This window comes from Myxine glutinosa, chromosome 10 (genome assembly GCF_964187855.1).
Source record: "Myxine glutinosa chromosome 10, kmMyxGlut1.1, whole genome shotgun sequence".
In the NCBI taxonomy this organism is placed as follows: Eukaryota; Metazoa; Chordata; class Myxini; order Myxiniformes; family Myxinidae; genus Myxine; species Myxine glutinosa.
Genome location: NC_136270.1, coordinates 18,107,893 through 18,135,375, shown reverse-complemented (window position 1 = coordinate 18,135,375; position 27,483 = coordinate 18,107,893). Strand labels below are relative to the sequence as shown.

General features: G+C 42.9%; 1 protein-coding gene across 2 annotated transcripts in view; it reads left to right on the top strand.

Annotated features, from left to right (window-relative positions):
- Window positions 1-27,483, top strand: part of KCTD1 (potassium channel tetramerization domain containing 1) — a 96,722-nt gene that overhangs the window by 57,278 nt on the left and 11,961 nt on the right. For both annotated transcript variants that reach the window (XM_078785392.1, XM_078785391.1), the window contains exons 3-4: window positions 28-172; window positions 13,049-13,357. In XM_078785392.1, coding sequence (XP_078641518.1) covers window positions 28-172; window positions 13,049-13,357 — 454 coding nt within the window. The remainder of the gene's footprint in view (window positions 1-27; window positions 173-13,048; window positions 13,358-27,483) is intronic.

The window sequence follows — 27,483 nt, the reverse complement described above, 5'->3', positions numbered from 1 at the left end:
TCCCTGATGAACGTTTTGGTGCTTCAGGATTGGACGTTTGTTTGATGGCACAGAGCCCATTGTCTTGGACAGTTTAAAGCAGCACTACTTCATCGACCGCGATGGAGAAATGTTTCGATATGTGCTCAGCTTTCTGCGTACGGCCAAGCTTCTGCTGCCTGAGGATTTCAAGGTGGGTCGAATGGACAACATGATGATTTGGGATGGCAGGATAGGGTGGGAAGAAAACGATCGCTTTCCAGGTTTTGCCAGTGGTAGCCTCTCTTCTCCTCTCCGAGTCACCTGCTTCCAAAGTTAAGTGAATCATTCCGGATCTGTCTCTGTTGACTAAGATTGTTATACCGTTTTCTTTGTGTTGAATGTTTTTTGTATTCCGTGTTCTCATTACCATGCGTTTTACAATCCCGATTGGTTACTTTGATCTTGTCTGCCTTGGCTAGTTGGGACTACCAGTCCCCCCCCCGCCCCCCCCCCGCCCGTCTCGCACACCCATTTGTCATGCTTACTCCAATCGTATGTCCCAATTACCATCCTTGTTCTCATTCCTTCCTCGTGCATTTGGGGTTTATTTTAAACAACAATGCTTTGAAAGTCCGTCTCATTCCTTGTTGGCCACGTCCACGTGTTCGACAGGCCGACTTCCTTCCTCACTTCTTACTAAGCTTTATCTTTCGTGAAACTCTTCCTTTTTCACGCTACTTGAAAAGCATTGTCTCGTTTCCACCTGCTTCGTTCTCAAAACGACAATAAATACCAATAAGAGGTCATTCATTATCATTAAGCTCATTAATTTAAGTCATTCGGTCCCAAAACTATTTCCTCTGTACACCGCTCCTTTCCTATTCCATCTCCAGGCGCTACATGACGTCATCGCTGGGCACCGAAGGGAGCCCGACGATGATGCACGCTCAAAGGGAGCACTCGGTTTTCACTCTGTTTGTTTGTTACTTGCAAAATCGAAGATTTTTCCAGTACGTATATTGGTTGGTCTTGTGTGTTATTCTGTCTGTCTGTTTGTTTGTCTGTCTGTCAATTGCCTACAGGTCACAATTTAAAACCGATTTTCATGAATCTTCACCAGATGGTAGAGTTGGTCATAAGGAAGAAGCCCATTGATTTTGAGGTCAAAGGTCTATTTTTCTAAAATTGCCATTTTTCATCCGATTGACTTGAAAATTGAACAGCATTTGCATATTGAATCACTAAATAGGGAAACCAGCTATTTTTAAGGTCCAAGGTCAACTCAAGGTTAAACTTCACAAATCATAAATTTTCATCTGAAAAATCATAAATTTTCGTCCTATTAACTTGGGGATTAAACAGCAATTGTATAGTGCATCACTGAATTGGGAAACCAACTATTTTTGAGGTAAAAACATCAAAGGTCAACTCAAGTCAAACTTCCAAAATCATCAATTTTCATCCGATTGACTTGAAAATTAAATATCAATTGCACAATCCCTCACTGAATTGGGAAACCAACTGTTTTTAAGGTCCAAGGTCAACTCAAGGTTAAACTTCTAAAATCATCAATTTTCATCTGAAAAATCATAATTTTCGTCCTATGAACTTAATGTTTAAACAGCAATTGTATAGTGCATCACTGAATTGGGAAACCAACTATTTTTGAGGTGAAAAGGTCAAAGGTCAACTCAAGGTCAAACTTCCAAAATCATCAATTTTCATGTAGAAAATCATCAAATTTAATTTGATTGAACTGAGCTTTTATTAAGATTGTCAATTTTAATCTTAATTAAATCGACAATTTGATGTATCCATGGCAACTTTTTATTTTGGGAGGGGTGGATTTTGCAAGTATCGTGCTCTGCACGACATCTTCTTGTATGTTTGTTTGTTTGTCCGGGCGATATCTCAGCCATCCTTTGAGCTAAGAGGCTGAAATTTGGGCACAATAGTGAGCAAGTAAGTGCTTTGGCAAAAAGAGTATTAAAATTATTTTTTTGGGATGAATCAATCAATTGATTAATTACTCAATTATTATTGATTTATTAAGTACTTATTCATTTTCTTTCTGGTGAGAGTGTTTGTTTGTTTGTCCAGGCGATATCTCAGCCATCCTTTGAGCTAAGAAGCTGAAATGTGGGCACGATAGTGAGCAAGTAAGTGCTTTGGCAAAAAGAGTGTTTTTAAATTTTTTTATTAATCAATTAATTGATTTATTACTCAACTATTATTGATTTATTAAGTACTCATTCATTTTCTTTCTCATCTGGGCAATATCTCAAGCACCTTTTGAGCTAGGAAGCTGATATGTGGATATGCCAGTGACCAAGTAATTTGGCTGTAAAGGGTATTGGAGTAATGCATTCGATCGTGTGTGTGCGTGTGTGTGTGTGTGTGTGTGTGTGTGTGTGTGTGTGTGTGTGTGTGTGTGTGCATATGTGTGTTCGTATGTTCGTGTGTTTGTGTGTTTGTGAACAGGATATCTGGAAAAGTTCTGAACGGATTTGGATGAAAGTTGGTGGGATGATTGCGCATGGGAATAGGAAGAATTGATTAGTTTTTGGTGAAGCTCAGGAATGATTATTTTTTCGGATCCAGGAATTATTTTTGGGAATTTTTTTTTCTGTTTTACTGCATTAAAGCTTTTATTCTTATTCTTAAATGATGTTTTTCTCCTCTAATTACGAGATATATCAAAATAAATTCTCTGACAGTTAGGGCCTACTTTCTTTTTCATTTATTATTTTTATTGTCAAACAAAACGTATTATTCCAACTTGACCCACGGCGGGAGTATGCGCTCTACTGAGTGGCGTTCTAGTTGATTTATTGATTAATGAATAAATCGATTAATTATTTAATTAAATGGTGAATTACCTAATTAATTAATTTTCAAAAAGTTACACATTGGGAGGAAGTAGTGCTGGTTTAGGTATGCTTTTAGCCAATTGATTAATAAATTAATTTATGTGCGATTATTATTTATTTACTTTCATTATTATTCACATCAGGTAATGACATCAGGCATAATCACATCACCTTGTCATGTGACCAGATCCTTAGCTCTGATTGGTTTATGTTTGAGGGGACATACATACATACATACATACATACATACATATGGACAGACAAACACTGTTCTAGAAGGCTTTGCCCTATGGCCTACGCCATAAAAACATTGGCACATTGATATCATTGACTTGCGTGACAATTTGTGTGAGACTTTCAAACTTATAAGAATCAAATCATACTCTGCTCAATTTCAGCATCAAACGTGCATTTCATTTTTAATTACACTTTTATGGATCTGTAAATATGTAAATATTTGAAATACTTTGTAAATACTCCAAATCTATCAATTGTAAATATATAATTTGCAAATATTGTAAATTTTATATTTTTGGGGTCTATATACGAGGGGCGTCAATAAGTAACCTTACAATATTTTTGACAAGTTGTTTATTGCATGTACGTGTATAACAACTGTGTTCTTTTTCAACATAATCTCCATTGTGTTCAATGCATTTTTTCCAGCGCTTTACTAAGGACTGGATTCCTCTAGAAAAAAATATTTTGGCTGCTTGTGCCGCCATTCGTGCACCGCCTCTTGGACCTCTTTGTCGGATCGGAAAGTGGTTCCACAAAGCGCCTCTTTAAGTGGCCCAAAGATGTGGTAATCTGAAGGGGTGAGGTCTGGCGAGTAGGGTGGATGAGGAAGACACTCAAAATGCAGGTCCTCAATTGTTGCAGCTGTAGCGCAGGCATTATGGGGCTGAGCATTGTCATGCTGCAGCAAAACACCGGTAGTGAGTAGTCCACGACGTTTTGATCTGATTGATGGTTTCAGATGATTTTTAAGGAGATCGCAGTGTGATGCACTAGTGACTGTGGTCCCTCTGGGCATGTAATGCTCTACAAGCGGGCCTCGGCTATCCCAGAAGAGCGTCAGTATCACTTTTCCAGTGGAAGGCTGTGTGTGGAATTTTTATGGCTTCAGGGAAGTTGAATGGCGCCACTCGTTGCTTGCCCTCTTCGTTTTCGGCTGGAAGTAGTGGACCCAGCTTTCATCCCCAGCCACTACGCGCTGTAAGAAAGCGTCCCCTTCTGTTTCGTAACGTCGCAGAAGTTCTTCACATGCGTTCACTCGCCATTCTTTCAGAGTGGGTGTGAGTTGTCTCGGCACCCACCTTGTGGAACCCCAGCATGTTGTGAATGATGTGGTGTGCTGAACCATGGCTAATGTTCAATTCGGAGACAATTTCATCCAGCATAATGCGACGGTTTTCCCTCAGCACGCGCTCAACTCCTTTAATCGTTTCTGGTGTGTCGGCTGTGTGAGGCCGGCCCGAGCGAGCAGCGTCTGCCACGCTGGACACTCCACTTTTAAACTTCCTGTCCCAGTTGTACACCTGCTGCAGCGATAAACATGCGTCACCATATTGCATCTTCATTCTGCGATGGATTTCACTGAGATTCACACCCTCACTTCCCAAGAAACAGATGACAACGTTGCTCCTCCATGGAGCATGCATCTAAGGGAGCCACCATCTTGGGACTGCTCTACTGACATCATATGCTCAATGTTGCCAGATCTAATACAGGCAAAACATGACTCTTACCCATAGATATAACATATGTTGTCTACAACTACACACATTACATTCTCGAATTTATATCGCCATTTTAACGTTACTTATTGGCTGGCCCTCGTATAATATATATGTAAATATTGTAAATACTCTAAATATATAATTCGTAAATATTGTAAATTTTACATTTTTGGGCTCTATATATAATATATATGGAAATATTGTAAATACTATGTCAGGTTTTGAATCCACACTGTAAATACTTTGTCTTGTTTTGAAAAATCCTTCCTTTTTTGGTTCGTTGGTTACCCAATAAAAAAAGAATTGAACTAAAAAATTTCCAATTTGGATCCCACCACCTTTTGGAGGCCATTTTTAGAACCGGTGACCCTGAATTACTGCAAGAAAATGTTCTTACTTTTATAAAATTAGACAAATCACATTTGGCCAAAGCGACCCATTAGCGGGGGCACCCGATTTTTACTCGATCCTGGTGGGGGGTCTAAACAAAATTGAAAATCCAAAATATGTGACAGAAATATGGGGCTAGTGTAACAAAAAAAAAGTATGACTAGATCAATATGGGGATTTTTTTTAACGGGGTGTTTGATGCACGTGTGTGTGTGTGTGTGTGTGTGTGTGTGTGTGTTTTTGTCTGTCACGCTACTACAATTCTAGCCCCATTTCATCCAGACAATAGTGTATAGGGGTGTGTTTATCCTTGCTGGTTGTCTTGAGGGAGAGGGTGGGAGATGATGGGAGGGGAGAACGCAGATTCTCCATGTAAATGTGTATCGTGTAGCGCCACCTCGATGTGGGAGAGGGTATTACAAGTCCCCACAATTTACTGTGCAGTATTACTGCCCCCTTGTTTTCAAGTGCAGCGAGGTGTTTTTAATTATAAGCAGTAGGCATGTTTTTTGCTTCATGCATGAAAGCCGGGTTATTTTTTTTTCTTTCTTGGAGTGATTGGGGCAGCTATCAATGGTCTATACACCATCCAGATAAAGGTATGTGCTAGAATAACGTGTTCCAAGATCGCCCATAGGGCGGGTACTCTGCTAGTATCTATAATTGCAGTTCTTTCATATATTTTACATACACATGTATATGTAATTCCAAAGCTACCGTATTTAAGGTTCTGGTAAATAGTCTTTCATAAAGCCACAAAGAACACGTAACATGCATGAAGGTTCGGGGGTGTATGTCCTAGTGAGGGGTGTTTCCAGTGCCATTATGTAAACAGTAAATCGATCAATGACATCTTTGTACCAGGCACATTTATTTAAAGATACAAGTATTTAAGGATACACGTATTCAATACATTAATGATAAAAGCAAATGGCTTTGTTTAAACGTCACCTTCCCATGGAACTGGTGACTGAAGAAAAAGTGACGTCACTTCCCTGAGAAGACGGTATATTTTGTATATTCATATCCTTTAAATTGTACGATTTTATTAAGACATGTTTTTATATCACTAAGATCTGTACAATATAAAATGTTATAAAATAAGAATTAAATTTAAATTGCAAAAGTACGAAATTAATAATGTTGGTGCAGTTTTTATGACTATTTCATCATTGCTATTTCCACGGCGACTTAAATCTCATTTACAAATGAAAGCAATTGAACATATTTCCAAACGATGATATCACTTTGAGCGATTACATCAATCACTCCGAATGATTAGTCCGATGAGGTCATTACAGGGATTCTGACTGCTGCCTGTTATTGATGGTAGACTGTGCCAGTTTACCTTTTCAAATATAGTTTGTAGTAACTGAAAAAACAACAGGATTAATGGCATCTCGGGATTAAAGTATGAAATAGGGGGAGGAGGGGTGTCTCATATAGTTGTGGACTGGCTCAGCTGAAATTTGGTGGAGAGTTTGGGTATGTGACAAAGATGAAGTGATTAGATTTTGGTGAAGATCCGGATCTGGAGCTGATGATTGTTTGGGATTCTTCACCATTGAATGATTGGGCTAAAACCGATATATATCACAATATCTCAAAAAGTTATGTACTGATTCAGATGAAACTTGCTGGACAGCTTGGTTGTCTAACAAGGACAAATCGCTTCGATTTTGGTGAAGATCCAAATCCGCATACGAGAATTTTAAAAGTGATTCGTCACCATTGAGAGATTGGGTTCAAAATATATAGCACGATATTTCAAAAAGTTGTGGATGAGTAATGAGATAATTTAGTGGTTGCGTTGGTTGGTTGATGAGAATAAATCAATTCGATTTCGGTTCAGGTCCGAATCCAGATCCCGCCTATCAGTGGGATACAAAACATAAACTGGCGGAGGTATGCGCTCGACAGAGTGCCGTTCTAGTTTTGAATGGTCTCTTGACACCAAAGACATGTCAGCTGCTGGAAATATGGAGATCACGGATCTCCTGGTCATGTGGAGAGGAAAGCTGGCTTGTACACAACAAACAACACATATTACACAAGAAACCTTATTCGTGTAAAAACAGTCTCGTTTTCTTAATAGAAGCATTTTTGACACAAAAGCTTGTTGTTTGTGCACGTTTTCTGTTGCAAGTCACTATTCTAGTGCAGAAACGTGTTTCATCAAATAGTGTATATTTAGCTTGTGCACAGCAAGGTTATACCCACCCATGTGCAGGTTATACGTGCCTGAAATTTTCCTAGAGCACTTTTTCCCCAGGTGCAGGGGGTGTACAAGGGGGCGGGTTATTTGTATGAAACTACAGTACTCGACTCACTACTATCACTTATTGAGCCATTTTGATCATGCTTCAAACAACATCAAAATGGCATGATACAACTGTTCAGCATCTACATACTCCTTTACGTCGATGCGACATGAAGTAGTTTACTGTGGGCTGCTGGAAAACGATGTAATAGCGAATATCACGACGTTAAAAGGAACGTGTTCCCTATTGTATCGAAACAATGTTAAGTGAGGAATTGGTGTCTGTCCATTTTTCCCATTCCCAAGTTCATATCCATGATTGTTTACTGGGGTTTTTGCATTAGTTCTGTAAAATAGTCATTTTTATTGTGCAGTTCTTTTCTCATGCTTGTGATTCTCTCCTTATTTGCCAACACGACCGTTCCGTAGCATTTCACGTTCCATGTCATGTTTTTCGCATTCCACATAATATTTGACTTACAAAACGATGTTCAATATAATATCTTTGTGGTGTAAAACAAATGATCAAATTATCATGGTAAGGTGTATATTCGTTAAGATATTTAATCAGCAGAAGACATCTGTTAAGTCTCATGGGACTCGATTGTATCGTATCTTTAACGAGTGTGGAAGCCTGGTGTTGGCTTAGCGGTTAGGGTGCCAGCTTGGGATCCTAGGATCCTGGGTTCGAATCCCGGTCGATTGCCAAATTAACGCCAGGGGGGTTGACTCAGCCTGTCATCCTTCCGAGGTCGGCAAATTGAGTACCAGTTCACTGGTAATGCCATGTTTGTCGCAAGAGGCGACTAACAGGGTTGGCGGCAGGAAGGGCATCCAGCCATAAAACATTGCTTCAAAAAGGGGACCACGGTGCCCGAAAAAGGCCAACCTCCGCTCTGCAGGGAAAAATGGTCTTAAAAGGCAGTTCTTTAACGAGTATGTAATTGCTTGTTTTGTTTGAAAGAATTTTTTCCCGTATTTTTTGAAATTACTAAATCTTAGATCCAACAGAAAGTACTGTATTTATTTGTAATACAGAGAAAAACCATGACATTTGTTGGGAAAAAAATTACTGGAATTAATTTTTATGAAACAAAATATTCATTAATCATTATGTAATTTAATAATCTCACACCTTCTATAAATATAGTACCAAGACTGAGCATTTAACAATGCAGAGTCTCTGGGGAAAGGAAGATGGGAGGGGGTATATAGATTACACTAGATCTGTGAATGAAGGATTAAAGTAGATCACTCACTCACAGACCAATTACAATAGCCTCTCCATCCCTTTGGGAACCTCTGAGGCTAATAATCATATTAAACACGTGTCGTGTTAAATAGACGTAGATTGATGAAGAAACACACAAACCTGACACTCCCGCCTCCCACCCCCTCCACCCCCAACCCCACCCTCACCACACCCATATATCCTCTCCCCTCACCCTCGTTAAAACTGCCCTCCACACAATACATGAATACTCTATACATGAGAGATTTCCACATCTCGTTTTCTGAATGACTGGAGTCATTCCTGAGATCCATGTAAATGACTGGTAATGTGATACGATTCATGACATGACCGTTGTAGAAAACGTTATTATTTTGTGTAACTGTGGTTCAGCTCTGTAAAGCAGGAGTAAAGGCTTCCCTAATGGTGCTGTCAAGTGATTATAGGTGTGTATTCCCCAATCCCCTATGTGAAACAGGAAGAATCCCCACTTCCTCCATGCAGCATTCATAAGCTGTGATTGTAATTTAGCCCCACTCCTCCCACCCCCAAAATCTTCTTTTTTTTACAAAAAAAAAAAATACATTGACAAAAAATACCCTTTTTTAACACCGTGGTCATGTCCCTGAGCCTGCGACACTTTTCTCATCACAACCCCCCCCCCCCCCACCCCCATCCCTCCAATAAAATCAAGTCAATAACTTGACAAATTTCTTTAACTAGAAACAATCGCTCCCTTTGGGAGCATTTGCAAGTCGTCGGGGGGAGGATTTTTTATTTTATTTGAGCTGATGACCTGACCCTGGGTGGTACCAACACGTATGCAAAATTTGGTGGAGATCAGGGAAGCCCTGTTTTTTCCTGTAAATGTACATGCATGCATACATACAGTGCTTTCAGAAAGTATTCACGCCAGTTGACTTTTTCACATTTTGTTGTTAGAGCCTGAATTGAAAATGGATTAAATTGAGACTTTCTTTGTCACTCATCTACACATAATACCCCATAATGTCAATGTGGAATTTTTTATTATTTAAGTTTTACAATGATTAAAAATGAAATGCAGAAATCTCTAATTTACATAAGTATTCAACCCCCCTGAGTCAATACTTTGTAGAAGCACCTTTAGCAGCGATTACAGCTTCAAATAATCTTGGGTATGTCTGTATCAGCTTTGCACATCTGGATTTGGGGAGTTTCTCCCATTCTCTTTGCAGATTTGCTCAAGCTCTGTCAAGTTGGATGGGGAGCGTTGGTGAACGTTACTCCTCAAGTCTTTCCATAGATTCTCAATGGGATTCAAGTCTGGGCTTTGGCTGGGCCACTCAAACACTTTCACATTCTTCTTCTGAAGCCAGTGTTGCTTTGGCTGTATGCTTGGGGGCGTTGTCCTGTTGGAACATAAATGTTCACCGCAGTCTAAGGTCTTTTGCCCTCTGAAGCAGGTTCTCCTCGAGGATTTGCCTGTATTTGGCTCCATTCATTGTTCTCTCTATCCTTACAAGTCTCCCAGTCCCTGCTTCTGAAAAGCATCCCCATAGCATGATGCTGCCACCACCCTGCTTCACGGTAGGGGTGGTGTTAGATGGATGATTAGCTGTGCTCTATTTCCGTCAGACATAACGCATTGTATTCAGGCCAAAGAGTTCAATTTTCATCTCATCAGACCACAGAATATTTTGCCTCATGCTCTGAGTCTTTCACGTGACTTTTTGCAAACTCCAGGTGTGCTGTCATGTGCCTTTTTCTCAGGAGTGTCTTCTGTCTGGGCACTCTCCCATAAAGCCTAGATTTGTGAAGTGTTGTGGAGACTGATGTCCCTCTGGCAGGATCTTCCACCTCAGCCAAGGAAGTCTGTAGTTCTGTCACAATGGTCATTGGGTTCTTGGTCACCTCCCTGACCAAGGTCCTTGCCCGGTTGCTCAGTTTGGTTGTACGGCCAGCTCTCGGAAGAGTCTGGGTCATTCCATATTCTTTCCATTTCCTAATGATGGAGCTCACTGTGCTCTTGGGAACTTTCAACAATCTATAAATGGTTTTGTTCCTTTACCCAGATCTATGCCTCCTCAACATTCTATCTCAGAGTTCTATGGACAGTCCCTTGGACTTCATGGTCGTGTTTCTGCTCTGACATGCACTGTCAACTGTGTGACCTTATATAGAAAGGTGCGTTTCTTTCTAAATCATGTACAATCAATTGAATTTACCACAGTTGGACTCCAATCAAGTTGTCGAGACATCTCAAGGATGGTCAAAGGAAATTGGATGCACCTGAGCTCAATTTGGAGTGTCATAAGCAAAGGAGTTGAATATTTATTAACTCAAGACATTTCAGCTTTTCATCTATCTATAATTCCAGTAATCTCTGTGTGTATGTGTGTTTGTCTGTGTGTTTGTCTGTGACCGCTGTTTCTCGACAACCACGGGTCCGATCTAATTGAAACTTGCCAGGTATATTGCTGGGGACCTGAGGATGTGCCTTTTCAAGGTTTCATATTAATCGGAGAAGTAGTTACCGAGCTATGTCCAAAAAACGATTCAACCAATCAGAGAGCAGCGAGCTATCACGTGTGCCGAAAGTGGCGAACAGACTCTGCCTCGGACGGCACATTTGAGAGCGTATTCATTTATTTCACGTTGGCAAACTATGTTGGCGCAATGTTGGCGTTAAACTATGTTTTAAAACTAATTAAAACTAATTTGTGATTCATCGTAACTGCGATATGCGACCTTCCGGACAGTCAAATGAGGACGTCACTTCCGGACTTACGGATAGTCATAGTGACGACGTACTGATGCTGAACGTGGCGAGCAGACGCTGCCTCGGACGGCACATTTGAGAGCGTATTCATTTATTTGACGTTGCAATCTGTGTTGATTGTTGTAAGGTACGATCGATTGTAGTACACGTTTATAATAACTCTGCCGATACAGGCCCGATTAACTGCAGCGCCATCCGAGCTGCGGCGTCGGGACGATACATTCATTGTACGGTCACATCACGCACTTACGGGCACGCCCATGGGCCCATGGGCACGCCCATGCATGCATGGCCGAAGACATTTTTTTTTTTTTTTTTGGCAAGGAACGGGCACCCACGTACGGGCACGTCCTAGTTTTAATTAATTTGCAAAACTTAAAAAAAAAAAAACCACTTTGACATTATGGGGTATTATGTGTAGATCACTGACAAAATATCTCAATTTAATCCATTTAAAATTCGGGCTGCAACACAACAAAATGTGGAAAAGTCAAGGGTGTGAATACTTTCTGAAGGCACTGTACATATGCCTTGTTAATCTAGTAGGATTTATTTACCGTGGTGTCGGTGTAGCGCAGGCATGATGGGCCGAATGGCCTCTTCTTGTGTCAAATTTCCTTGTTATTAGCATAGCGATGGGCGCTGACATGATCATTAGTGTCAAATCACCGTCATGTGGCCACCTAAATTGCCAATCAATGCACTGCTTCCATTTGCTGAAGTGCTTTTAATCACTAATTCCACAGTTAGCAAAAATAAACATGTGCGTTGTACACACTGCCTGAACATCCATCCCACTAACTTTTATTTTGCATATGTAATAAATAGAAGAGCCAATGAAGAGTAAACCAGGCTTCAAGGGCAGTCCACTTTTGGTGTTAATGGCAGTTTTCAAAAAAATGTTTAAGGCTGAAACTGATATTTGTTCGATGAAAGATGAATGCGATTGTAAATGGGAACCTGAACTTTGAACCCATTTTGCTCAGAACCTATATCATGTTGGATAGCCCAGTTTACTTGTCAATGGCTCAGCTGACCCCGTATATATTGTTTATCTTTTGTTAAACCCACAAAAGCTTGTTCAGCCAGTTTGTCCGAATATATGCTGGACCTCCAGGTCCAGAAGTGGTGAGTGTGAAGGTCCAGAAGTGGTGAGGTCCAGAAGACTCACCACTTTAGAAGTGGTGAGTTCAGAAGAGTTGCTTTGTTTCTGGGAAATGGACTTGGTGAAGCTTACTTAACGAATAAGAAGAGATGAAACTTTGGATTTGTGAGTTCCAGTTCATTAAAAGAAAATACAACAATAATTTTAGTAATGAACTAGAACGGCACTTGGTGGAGTGCATACCTCCAGCAGGCTGAACAGTTTACGTTTTGTATCCCACTGATAGGCCGGATCCAGACCTTAAACAATATTGAATCATCTTATTCTTTTGTCACTGAACCAACTCATCCACCTAGATTTGTCATAATCCGTTCACAACTTTTTGAGATATCGTGCTATACAGTACATCGTTTTTGGCCTCGTTTCTCAATTGTGAGGAATCTCTTTTAAGAATTTTCATAACCGAATCAGGATCTTCACCAAAATCTAATCAATTTGTCCTTGTCACACACCCAACCTGTCCACCAAGTTTTGTCCAAATCCATCCATAACTTTGAGATATCCTGCTCAAAGAAAGACAGACGAATGGGGGTGGAAACATAACCTCTGTCCACCTTCAGTGGTGAAGGTAACAATAAAGATTGGTCCATTCAAATAACATGAGCTTCGGTTCTTCTTGCCAGTTGGACCCGCATTCTTTGAATGATATGTACCTTGTATGTGTGTAGGAGTTCAATCAACTGTACGAAGAGGCACGCTACTTCCAGCTGACTCCCATGCTCAAGGAATTAGAGCGCTGGAGGCAAGATAACGATGCTGCGGCTCGAGGTGCCGCTCCGTGTGACTGCCTTGTACTGCGTGTGACTCCGGACCTTGGGGAACGCGTTACGGTCAGTGGGGACAAGCAGCTTATCGAAGACATTTTCCCCGAAGTCGGGAACATCATCTGCAATAGCGTGAATGCCGGTTGGAACCACGACTCCACGCACGTCATCCGCTTCCCACTCAATGGTTACTGCCGCTTGAACTCCATGCAGGTGCGTTTATTGTGTAACCATAGATGATGATGATGGTTGTATGTGATCATGTGAAATGTTAGTCTCAATAGGGGAGTTTTTCTACCAGCACATCTTGGGAACACCTAATCCCTTTGGAACTTGATACTAATATTCAAAAAGACATTTAAGGTACCAACGGCATACTATCAATGTGAGGCACCCACCTTTGAGTACGATACCTTTTCCCCCCAATAACCACGGCGTGTCTAATCCAATCCTAATGAGTTTAGATTTGTGACGTCATTACCTCTTTTATTTATTTAGTTTTGTTCGTGTATTTTTATAATGATCTGAGCTCATTGTCGAGCTCGTGCATAAATCATAGAGCACAAGAACTGTAGGAAATATCAGCTAACTCATGTCTTATGAGGGGCATTCAAAAGATTCTTGGAATTCACCATTCACCATAGGCAAAGAAATGCCGAGGTTTGATTTTTTTCAATATAGCTATACAGCGGGATGCAAAAGTATGAGTTGACTTGAATCAATGCCAAGTGTTTTTCAAGTCACGATTTCAACCACAAATTTGTCATAAGGTTGAAGTCATGTATCCATATTCTTTAGTTGTCCCCCGCTTTAGATGTCTCCGATTAGGTCAGAGAAGGGGGACATAAAAATGATCTCTGTCCGACCGACCGATCCATGCACTTTTATGGACATGATATTTCAAAAAACATTCAATGTTTAGCTTTTATATTCCTGATATCTATTCCTCATGACATCTCAGCCTGATTAGATCCTGGCTGTGATTGGCTGAATTATGTTTCCATGGCAACCATCTTGGCAACTTAGCTTGTGTACGCAATATTGCAAAAACCTTTCAAGATTTAGTTTTCCTATTACACAGATCTATTCCTCATACCACCCAAAAGGTGGGGGACCTAGAGTATCAGCTCATTGTTTATTATAGTTACTAGCTGATGGGTCTGTATACAATATGCACTTAAGTACTGTTCTTCCCAACCAACTCACATAACCATGTTCTGTGATAGTTGCATTATTTAATTCATTTCAAATTAAATTATTTTGTGTGCACATATCTTGGCAATTTAATTCTAGCTTTAGATTCCCATCCCATCAAAATAATAATAATAAAATAAATGCCACTTCCAGGTGAAGACACACAGCTCCAGGGGGCACTATTTTGGCTACATACATACGTACATACATGCATACATATGTATGTACATACATACATACATACATACATACATACATACATACATACACAATAGCTGTATTGTAGTAACATTATTGACTGGCACTTTGTCTTCACAGGATATATGAAGGGTGAATACATTTGAGAGAAAGCTAAAATTTATGTGAGCAGTCTGACCATGCTCTGGAGTGTATTTACAACACTGTTGGGAAAAGATTAACTTAAACATAATCCATAAACGAATAAAATCAATCCCAAAAGGAGGTGAGGAAATTCACAAGGCAATAGGGGGGTAACATTGATAAATTAATTATTATGTTCTGGGACCCCCTGGAGTAAAATAAGCTATATTGTTTTTCCAATTTTTCCAAATTTTCCAATTTTCCAGTTTTTCCAAACACGATGGAATAATATTTACCGATATGAACAGTGATGTGGCTTTTGTTGAAATTCTACAAATACTGTTTATTCTACGTACCAGGAGAGAGTAGATCGACTCCTGACGAACTCTTCCTATATAAACCTGCGGCTCTGAAGAAACACGGCAGCGTGTGCAAAGCGACTGAGAAACAGGTGTAGCGGCGGCTTCCGTGTTACAGATTCGGCGCGCACTCTTCACACATAAACGTGCGACTGAGAAAGACGTGTAGTGGCCGCTTCCGTTTTGCAGAATTCAATCTTTTTTCAAAATGAGCGCCATGTACTGTTTAGATTTTGATGATTTGCGTGTGATATGATTCAACAGATGTTTATATGAATCGTTTAAAATAAAAAAAGCCTTCAATTTCTGATATTTTGCCTTTTCATTTGGGCTTCCCAATTGAAGCCCCGCCCATAGGGTGGGTACCGTTGCTAGTTTTTCCTAATATAACAAATGTTATATCCTTAAGAGCTCAGGGAAATCCCTGGAAAGTGCTTTTGGTTACATATGACAATGATCTATTTTGTTATCACGTCTCAATTAATACATTTCCTACTGGACTTGTACTTGTACACATCATATGTGAACTAAACCTCCAACTTGGTGAAGCAGTAAGGCATAGATTGAGTCCCACAACGACCATTGCCATATGACCTAGCCACCACACCATCAGGGCCGACAAAAACCCAGCGCATTTGCCGATTGGGCTTAGCCCACGCCACAACCACTGACGTAATATGAACATTCAAGAGAGATTAAGCTCCGCCCAAAGGACTCAACGGAGAGACCACGCCCTGATCTTCGTGATTGGTTAAGGAGCCATGGGGCGAGGAACAGCGCTCGGGCGATTGGACTGAGTGTGACGTCAGAGAGCTGGAATGTTCGAGAGCGAGGAGGGGAAGGGGAAGAATCGGTGTCGGTCTCTCTCTGGTGCTGCCTTTGTGGCGGACTGTCGCTCTTCTCGTGTGTGCTCGTGAAGAGAACATTTGGAGCTTTGTGGAGCAGTGCAGACAATAGTTAGACTCGGGTTTTGTGGTTTATCATGAGGGGACTTGTCGGGCTCCTCCCAAACGCCGGACCTGAGGCTACCAGCCACAGCTAATTCTCCTAGTCAACCACAAACACCGATTCATACCTCTAAACCCCTGCAGGATTGTCACTCTTCTATGAAGCGCATTACCTCTCCAGTAGGTTGGCAATGTAAATTGGGCCAGGTACCGTCGATACTTACTTGTCTACTTGATCAGGTACAGTCAAGCAGAACCATCAAGTACTCACAGGCTAAATTACAGAGCCAATCAGTGGGGCAGACCTTCCCGTCTATCTCGACTATTGCACATTTAATCGAGTCAATAGTAAATGGGATGAAACCGGCAGGATGGAAACAAAACTGTTGAATACAAAGAAGCAAATATTTACAATGGGAAACGAGAAAGCATCTGAAAATGCAAAGCCCGTCCACGTCCGTTTGTATTCAGACATCTTTTTCTTCTTCTGAATGCTTAAAATAATGAAAACATAAAATAAAATAAAAATGAAAATTGATGATTTTATGCAGCCTTGCCCTTTGAGCTTTAGATCTAAAAAAAAAAATCAGCTTCTACCTTTTGATGGGTGAACCAATTCTGGACTCAACATGCAAATTCTTTAAATTTCAGGTCAATTGGACAAAAATGTATTTTATGCAAACTTGACCTTTGATCTTTTGAGCAAAAAAAACAATCGAGTTACAAAACAAAACCCTTTGAGGAGTGGCGATATTGTTTTGTAATATCATCAATATTATTTCACATTAGCGGCAGGAAGGGTCGTGTTGTTAATCCTTGTGGGGTGTATATACTACAGTAGATCTTCAATCAGGTGTGTTCGTCTACATGATAAGCATTGACTGATGTCCAGATTCCTCCAAATTTCTTTCAGTTTCATGTTAAACAGCATGAGTGACTGTTTCAATAGGTAATCATATGTGTTTGTGGTTCATAATATTTTTACTTCAGGTATAGTGTGCTCCCATGAAAACGGCACGATAAGCTGTTTTACACGTTAACACGGCGATTGTTCAAAGAGGAAAAAACTCTTGGGCAGGGTGGCATAGTTAGTGGCCCATAATCTTGGGCAGGGTGGCATTTTCAGGGTGGCATAGTTACGAACCCGGAGGATCGGTAACCGACACTATTTCGGTCTTCGAGGCCGGCCGATAGGCACAGTGTGACCAGAAGGGACGAGGTTCTCCTGACCATGTGGCCCTCGACTTGGTGGAGTTTGTCCGCACAATGTGGGCACTTCAGGATGAACTTTAGCCGGGGAGCGTTTGGGCGCCCCGGTCTGATACTGCCGCCCACGCGCAGAACACCTTGTGAGCGCACGTAGGTCCCGGCGGTCCCACTGGCCTAGCGCTACCATGTTTAGACAGCAAAATCCGTCCCCGGGCACCGGCATCTACTCCCGGAAGTCGAGAGAATAGCGGCGCCAGGCACGGTAGGACACCCGTGGAGCCCCGGCGGACCAGGGACACGCGAGCCTACGCGTTAGCGTGCTACGGCGGAACCAACGGCTTCGGCCACGGCCAGGTCGATACTCGGCCCGGCCGCACCGGAAATGAACTGGTTCGACACCCGCGCAAGAGAGGTCGCGGGCGACTGAGATGTATTAACAAATTAATTAATTAATTTGAGACGTCCAATTTCTAGTGTTTGGAAATTTGGAAGAGCTTGACCCTAGCCTTTCCCTTGCGAGGGCAAGGAGGAACTTAACACTTGACACTTAAGCTTAGTTTGAAGTACACCCTGACCAGCGCTCACGGTGGGACGGCAAGGCAACCAGAAGGGACGAGGTTCTCCTGACCACGTGGCCCTCGATCTGGGAAGCGAGAGGCGTTCCATTAGTGGACGCGCCCCTCACGCTCGACTTTTGGGTGGCCCCGGCAGGCCGTTTGTTTTGGCGTTCCGTGACAGGCCCCGCACCCCCACCTCCGGGCCGACCGGGCGACCGGAATGAATCCCGGTGTCCCGATCCGAACCTTCAGAGCGGGCCGGCTGGGGAGTGACTGGCACCCCGTACCTGCACTTTCCGTCCCTGCGGTCCCAAATACCGGAACCACCCGAATACCACTTTATTCAACAAAATGAGGTGCGGCCTACATCTAGGCAAGACCACGGCCCGAACATGACCCCTTCACTCGACGATACCTATCGCAATATAACTCGCATAAATTCGTAGCATACCTTTTTCTTGTCGCGGTATACTTACGCTTATGCTCTCGACGCAGTGTGGAAACAACAATTAATGAAACAGATTCTAATTTGGAAGTAAAACGAAGGCGTGCACAATGAGACAAGATTTCCTCAGAATCGACCCTCGTGCCGGGGACGCGACGACGCCACTGCGCCCCAGCCTTAGAAAACCAACCCTATATAAGTCAATACCTCCAACGACACAGGTGCGCATTCATGCCGCGTGACGTCATCGCGCTTTCACCTTAAAAGACTTATTTGATATAAGTTAATATTTGGAATAAGTGGGTCAATTTTTGCCCAATCTTCGCCCAATCTTCCTTACTTACCTAGTGGTGTTCTCATCCACCACAAGTAGCCCGGTGTAATAATCGAAAACTGATTCAAAATGGCCCCTCGCTATGATTTTCCACGATCACATTTTATTTTCACCACTTCAAATCGACCGACTTTCACGAAATAAGATACCACACTCGATGCAGGGACCTTATTTTCGTGGCAAAACTGGACCCAGAATTAAAATTCGTTGTGAAATGACGGCGTGCACAATGAAACAATATCTCCTCAGAATCGAAATTCGTGCCGCGGAACGTGGTGACGTCATCGCGCTTCGCCCTTAAACAACCTATTTTATACAAGTTCATATTTTGAATAACTCGGTCAATTTTTGCCCAATCTTCTCCGAATAAAGGTTCCCGTTACCTACAGATACCCCTCTATCCTCCTAGAGGCGAAGACAGGATGAATTTCGTAATAAAAAATAATAAATAAAGTCCTTCGGCGACGGAAATTCAACATGGGGCTTTCCTATGTAACTTTACCCCGAGGTAATTCCACCAAAAATCCCCAAAATTTCGCGGGTCCAGTTCTATTGAGTGTTAAGCTAATCTGGCGACTGCAAAATCTGAAAACAGAATTAAGATCTGAGTCCCCGAACCACCCGTTATTGGTATTAATTTGTTTTGTAATAACATTAATATTATGCTATTATCATTAATTTTGTTATTTGAAGCAGCCTTGGAAAATTCCACGATCAGGCTATCTTTTTTTTTTAATGGGACATTGCCTGCCACAAAGCCAGAAGGCCACTCGAAGTTGGGGCTACACAAAGAAAACAAAAGCAGAACAATCAGCCCCTTGGATTGAAACAAGACAATGTAAAAGGTTGTCTCTTCACCGAACAAAAAGGACTGGGAGGGGTTAACTAGTCTGCTTCGAGACAACAGTGCCTCTACCCCCAATCTTAATATGGATATACACCTCAACACGCATCCCCATTGGCAGGGAATATCCCCTTGGTGGAGAAAACCCCATTGGAGATGGGGAAATGAATGCACTACAACCTTCATTGTGTGACCCTTAGTCCTCCTGTCAAGTTTCGTTGAGATTGGATAAGTAACGACCGAATGTATTGCAATCAAAAATCGTCTGGCAGACACACAGAAAGACACCAAATTGCATATTTACCTCCACCACTGAAGATGGATGGAGGTTATGTTTTCACCCGTCTGTCTGTCTGTTTGTCTGTCTATGAACAAGATAGCTCAAAAAGTTGTGGACGGATTTGGATACAATTTGGCAGTTAGGAAGTGTACTGTATGTGGCAAGGACAAAATGATTAGATTTCGTGAAGATCCAGATTCAGATCCGGTTATTAGAATTTTTAAAGTGATTCTTCACCATTGAGAGATATGGCCAAAAACGATAGTCATGGCCAAAAATATTGGCACCCTTGCACTTTTTTCAAATAACTCACAATTTTCTCTAAAAAAAAGTTGAAATTGACAAAAGTATTTCATCTCCAAAATTCTTTATTTCACTGTTAATATTACAGAACCTTTGTTTTTGATTCCAAATTTAATATATCCTTTTAAATCAGAAAATAAAAAGAAATAGCATTAACAAAATTATTGACACCCTAGACTTAATATTTGGTAGCACAGCTTTTGGACAAAATAACTGCAGTCAAGCGCATCCTACAGCCATGAATGAGCTTCCTACACCTCTCTACTGGCAGTTTACCCACTCTTCTTGTGCAAACTGCTCCAGTTCTCCCAGATTTGAAGGGTGCCTTCTCCTAACTGCTGTTTTCAGATCTCCCCACAGGTGTTCAATGTGATTTAGATCTGGACTCATTGCTGGCCACTTCAGAACAGTCCAGGGTTTTGTCTTGAACCATTCCTGGGTGCTTTTTGAAGTGTGTTTGGGGTCATTGTCCTGCTGCAAGACCCATGCCCTTCTCCGGAGACCCAGCTTTCTGACACTGGGTTGAACATTGCACTCCAAAATTCCTTGGTTATCTCCTGATTTCATGATGCCATGCACACATTCAAGGCCCCCAGTGCCAGAGGCAGCGCAGCATCCCCAAAACATCACTGAACCTCCTCCATGTTTGACTGTAGGCAAGGTGTTCTTTTCTTTGAAGGCTTCATTTTGTTTTCTGTAAACCTAGAGATGATGTGCTTTACCAAAAAGCTCTAATTTGGTATCATCTGTCCACAGGACATTCTCCTAGAAGGATTTTGGCTTGTTCAGGTGTGATTTGGAAAACTCCAGTCGGGCTTTCTTATGTCTCTCTCTCAGCAGTGTGGTCCTCCTGTGTCTCCTATCATAGAATCCCCTTTCACTGAGTTGACGACGGATGGTGCAAGTTGAAACTGTCTTACCTTGTGTCTGAAGGTCAGCTTGAATCTGTTTGGCAGTTGATCGAGGTGCTTTGTACACCATTCGAACAATCTTTCATTGCAATCTTCGATCAAGTTTTCTCTTGCGTCCACGTCCAGGGAGGGTGGCTACAGTGCCATGGGCTGATAACGTTGCATTAAACTTCCTGATAACATTGCATACGGTGGACACAGGAACATCAAGGTATCTGGAGATGGACTTGTAGCCTTGAGATTGTCCATGCTTGGCTACAGTTTTGTGTCTGACGCCCTCAGACAATTCTCTGGTTTTCTTTCTTTTCTCCATGCTCATTGCGGTACACACAGTGATCCAAAACAGCAGAATGACTCCTTTTCTCCATTCAAACTGGTTTATTGAGTGATTTTTATATTGGAGGCAACTGCAACTCACCACAGGTGAGTTCAATTCCCAAGTAAAGGAGAATCGCCTGCTTGAAATCGAATTATTTCGAACAACTTATAAAAGATGCCAATAATATTGTCCAGACCATTTTAGGATTTCTGTGTGGAATAAGCTATGATTTAGTAATTCTTTCAGCTTTTAATGCCTCCGCCGAAAAAGGTGCCGTAGGCATTATGTTTTCGGGTTGTCCGTCCGTCCCTTCCGCCTGTCCGTTCCTACGTCCGTCCGTGCTAAACCTTGTTTTTCTCAGCAACCATATGTCCGATTGAGACAAAACTTTCAGGGTAGGAGTGACACCCATGCAGAATGTTTTTATGATAATTGTGACATCATAGGGCACGCGGTATGGCAGCCATCGTGGATTAAAAGCAAATAATTAAAATTTTCTATCTCTGAAACCGCTCACCCTATTGATGCAAAATTTTACAAATATCATCTAACAGCACTGTTGCATATAGTTTTATAATGATGATGTCATAGGGCACGTGGTTTGGCAGCCATCTTGGATAGAAAAACGAACCTTATCCGATCAACACGAAATTTCGCAAATATGATCCACGACCCATACATATGCAGAGTGATGGCATCTACCCGTTGTGGGACTATGTTGAGGCATATTTGCGACACAATCGCATTGTTCTAGTTTTGTTTTGTTCCACTGCAAACCAAAGAAATACATATGTGGATACCAAAATATTTTTTAATTTCAACAATTTTCTGGAAGAAATGGTGCATTATTTGAAAAAAGTGCGAGGGTACCAATATTTTTAGCCACGACTGTATGCAACAGGATATCTTAAAACGTTGTGGATGGATTAGAACGAAACTTGGTGGAGAGGTTGGGTGTGTGTCAAGGACGAATCGATTCGATTTTGGTGAAGATCTGAATATGGGTATTAGTGAATTTTACGTGATTCTTCACCATTGAGAGAGAGAGGGTTAAAATCGTTACATGGCACGATATCTCAAAACGTTAGGGACGGATTTGTACAAAACTTGGTGGATGAGTTGGGTAGGTCACAAGAACAAGCCTATTCGATTTTGGTTCAGGTCCGAATCCAGATCTGGCCCATCAGTGGTATACAAAACGTAAACTGTTCAGCCTGGCAGAGGTATGCGCTCTACCGAGTGCCGTTCTAATTTAGTATGATTTGACGCCTGATTCATTCCCCAGGAGTGGAGACTTGGGGTCACTGAGGTCAAAACATAAGATTTTAAAAAACTCATTGGGTCACTCCTGGTGGAATGTTCAGCCATATTTCAACTTTGCTTTAGGTGGACGCATGAGCATTTGCGATGACACGTCATCGACTTCACTCTAGTTGTTGTTCATACTTTTGTTATTGGAGGAAACCTTGGAAAAATGCCATGATAAAGTGGAACAACACTCAAACTGCTATGTATACACCTTAACATGGCATTTTACAGGGTGTAAAAGGAAGGTCGCTTCCTCATGATGCAATTAAAGCTTCTGAAGCATCACTCATAATACCCTCTCACACCATCACCAGGAGTGGCGCTATACGGTACATGTTTACAGAGAGAATTTGCATTGGCTCCCCCTTTAGAACCTCGGGGGGGGGGGGGGGGGGGGGGGAGGTGGCAAACAAAGTAGCTACAAACTTTGTCTTATGACCATTAGGCCCCTAGCACATTTGGTTTGAGATTGGATCAATAACAACTGACTCATTAGCCGCAGACAGATAGACAGACACCAAATTGAGGATTTTAGACTTATATATATATATATATATATATATATATATATATATATATATATATATATATATATATATATATATATATACACACACACACATACATACACACACATACACACACACACACATACACACACACATTATTATAAACACACAATTATATATATATATATATACATATATATATAATTATGTGTGTATATAATAGTGTGTATATATATATATATATATATATATATATATATATATATATATATATATATATATATATATATATATATATATATGTATGTATGTATGTGTGTGTATATATATATATATATATATATATATATATATATATATTGTTACAGACACGACTTTGATGTTAAGGTGGGCCGAGCGGAATGGCCGTCGTGTCCGCACAAATTACCCGATTGTACTCGAACTTTGACGAAGCCGCGCTACGCTGGCTCAATAAGGAAAAGAAGACACCCGGCTGGATTATAATGACATACGACACCAATGTTTCGATTCTCAATTATATTCGTACGGAAAAGGTTAGATTACAGGGGCTAGAGGTAAAGCACAGAAAAGATGGGCACTTAGACACAGGCTTATCTTAACCCCGGACAGACGACAGGTAAACGGGACAACGGCTGACTCACACGGGGATTGATGGCCAGGAAAGGCAGATAGCGATGGCTCAAGGTGCACTCTTGGCTCAAAGCAGGGTACAGTCCGGTCCAAAGATGCGGGGAGGTCACAGCGCTCGGAGGTAACGTTCTTTCACAGGCGGGTTCGCTTCCTCTCAGCGATCGCAGGCAACGTTCTTTCTCAGCTGGGGGCGCATCTGACTCAGCGCTCGCAGGTACCTCTTTCTCCAGCTGGGGGCGAATCTGACTCAGCGCTCGCCAGTACCTCTTTCTCCAGCTGGGGGCGCATCTCTTCGTCACATCCGGCGCGGGGCCGCGTATATCCGGCGGGGAGTGACACGCCCTCGGCTCGTTAGCTCCGCCTCGTGGAATCGGCACGTCCTTCTGATTGGGTGCGGGGGGTTACCAGGCTCCGCCCTTGAGGAGGAGCTGACAGCCAGCCCCTCCGTGGTAACCCCGTGGAGCGCGTGGTCAATGGCGCTAATCGAGCCGGTGTGAGGACGCATCCTCCCCCGCGCCGCCGCCATCTCCTCTGTTGTTGTTGTAATTGTTGGGGAAGAAGATGGGAGGAGGTATGGGAAAGGTCCTAAACTCACTACTGGTGCCATATAATCACATTCTGGTGCAACGAAGAGTCATAATTAATGGAAACGAGGCCTTAACTGACATAGACTAAGAATAACTAGCAAGATGTCCGAAAGTTGTCTACGTGTGGTGCGGTGGACCTGGGCACGACATTTAATGGGGGAATAAGGGGAAGGTCGGCTCTACTGATTGTTATTTACATGCAATGGGACTAGGGAATGGGGGATTGGGGAAAGTTGGGGAGTATTGGAGAAATAGGGGAATATTTACAAGCGGATATGGAGGCCAAATTCCATATTCGCAACATTGCACCCTTCTCTACCCTCGGGGCGTCCCGACCCGATAAATTTTTACCTAGTTTAGTGTGGCACTCAGATGTAGTCCCTCTACTATTAACTCTACCCTGAGTGCGACAGTTTTACAGATGTTCACAAATGAGTAAATATGTCCCCCTGCGACGTTGCACCCTTCTCCTCACAGAAACACACCCACAGGATAACCGAATCCGGAAAGAATTCTCAAACTACACATACAGCCGGTAGGGAGCATTATTTACAAGACTACGCTGCTATTTACACTACGATCCAGGACCTGTTTTTGGAGGAACACATGCAGATGTTATGCATAGAGAGAGCGCGCTTGCCAACATCGATACACCAACCCACGAGTGCTCTGTGGCCGACGGCCTTTAATAACGTGCAGAGCACCCTTCCCGAGCATCAAAAGCACCACCCCACCACCAATCGGTGCAGTCACCATTGTTCATTGGAATAAAAATAAATTCGACAACCCCTAACCCTGCAGGTGTCTCTTGCTCTTCTTGTGGTGCACTTGGTGTTAACTAAAAGTGGTTCACCTGTATGGCATAGGTGCCACGTTGACCCATAGGTCCATCCCCGGGTGGTGCTTGGCCGCAAACGAACTGCGGTCCATTGTGGGTGGCCACAAACATTGCGGTCCATATGGTGTATCGATCCCGGCAGCAAACAGCGAAAGTGCAGGCCCACAACTGCGCAGCCAGCACCTCTCTCTCCTCTCTCTCTACCCCAAAGCCAGATCCTCGGAGGTGGGAGACAAAAGAAGCAGACAAGTGAGTAAGGTGGTAAGGGCGCAAAAGTGCACGCAATGTAAGGTGATGCACACTGGGGGCACATGGGAACCAGGTGAGACAGGTACGTTCCTATCGTACGCCCCCCCCCCCACCAGGTAACCTACATGGCCCCTCCCTTACCCCTTACTGTATCCACAAAACACAACACTACTCATAAACCTCTACTTTACAAATCAACAAACATCCCTACTGTCTTCCCCGTTCCTCCCATAAACCAAATTCGTCTTCTCTCCCTCCTAACCAATCAAATTTGCCATTTTCAACTCTCATCAAAATTTGCCATTTTCAACTCAACATCAAAATTTGCCATTACCAATTCAACATCAGTCCCTCCTAGGGAGGGAGAGATGGAATCACCCCAATGTCTCATCCACGTCGTGATGCGTCTCACAAATCCACACAGCAATCTCATTTCCTGCAACAAACAAAGAAAACACAGGTGTGGAGTCATCATCATCACCACAGGCAAGTGGCTGCGTATGGTGCGACAGGTTCATTAATCCTAACTATTTCCTAAATGACTTTAACAACTTTACACTACCCGGGGTCTTTCTCCGGCCAAACCATTGGCCCTCTTACACTATGGGTTCTAAAAACCAATTCCCATTGGCCAAACTGTGGTGATATTCAATTTGGGGTCTCACTCCCCCGATTCATCTCCCGGTGCCCTCGCACAATTTCTGGGCTGCGGCGTGTACCTCTCCCAGCGGGTCTACCCACCTGCACACCTCCACCACTGCAGTTGCCTCCGAGCTTACCTGCTCCTTGCCCTAACCTAACTACCTGGGGAAGGCCCTCTGGCACTCTCCCCACTCGGTGCCCTCTCTGGCACTGGGCTACCCGGGTCCATCCTCCGGATCCTCGGGCCCCATCCACAACTCTACCGGCTCCCAGAGCCCACCTGCGGCCTCACCTGGCCGACATCCTCACAGTGGTGGAGTGCCCAACCAACTACACACACTAACAGGCTACACGCCCAGCCATTTCCACAACACTAATGCACCCATTCACAACACCATTCTGCAACCGCACCACAGATGCCAATATCCAACCACAATTTACCTGTACCCTCTACCTAGCACTTACACTACCCGCCCCGGGTACTCGTGAAAGGGGTCCACTCTTCCCCCATCCACACCTTCGCACCATGCACACCACTCCGTACCACCTACTCCAACTCTCTCCACACACCTGTACTTGCACACCTGTGCTCTCACACCTGGTGCCACCCGCACCCTTCTCTCCCCAAGCGCATTCGCGCTGATCCACAACACTCACTACTCATACACTGCTCCACACACCTGTCCAGTTGCACACCTGTGCAATCACACCTGTTCAATTCTCACACACACGGCATCATCTCAGCTAACTACTCCCTTCTGAAACTTGCGCTTCCCAGTCGTCCCTTTAAACTATTGCGCTCCCTCGTCATTATCATCCACACTAATCTACCTGCGTCCCCTCTACAGGTATCAGTCACTAACTAACCTTAACGTTACCTAAGGTCATCTTCTCTAGATCCCTACACACAATATAACCTAACCCACCCGGGCTAGTTTTCACTGCCATACACCCCATAAGCTATTGCTCCTTTGCCCCCACATGGGAAGGATGGTGGATTTGCCATCCCACCACATCGGGGGTCTCTCACTACCAATTTTGCACATCAAATTTCAACAAATCAAAAATTTGCCAATCATCTGCCAATCACTGTACCATTACCAATCATCACTCTGCCAATCCTTTGCCAATCATCAAATTTTGTTTTTCTCCAATTTTGGGTCCAAAACACTAACCTCCTCACCCAGTCTACTCACTACTGCCTCTCGGTGCGCCAATTCCTGTCCAAAGCCCGGCTTCGTAAAGCCAAGCAATGGATGCTGGTTGTTCTGTGCCAGCGGCTGGGTGCATCCCGCATTCGGTGCAGGGAAGGAGGTTTACCCGGGCCGAGATTCCACGCACCATCTCGGCACGGAGCCATCCCATGGCTCGATCTCGACCTGCCGGAATGCCTCAACAGAAAGTGGTCGCCATGACGACCCTTCCCATCCAGCCGCCCGCTCCGCTTATTGGAGCACAGACGCGGCCGTTCAAAGCGAGGCCCAGCACGCACCGAGGGCCCGATTCGGCTATAAGTCGTTCTAAACTCTACC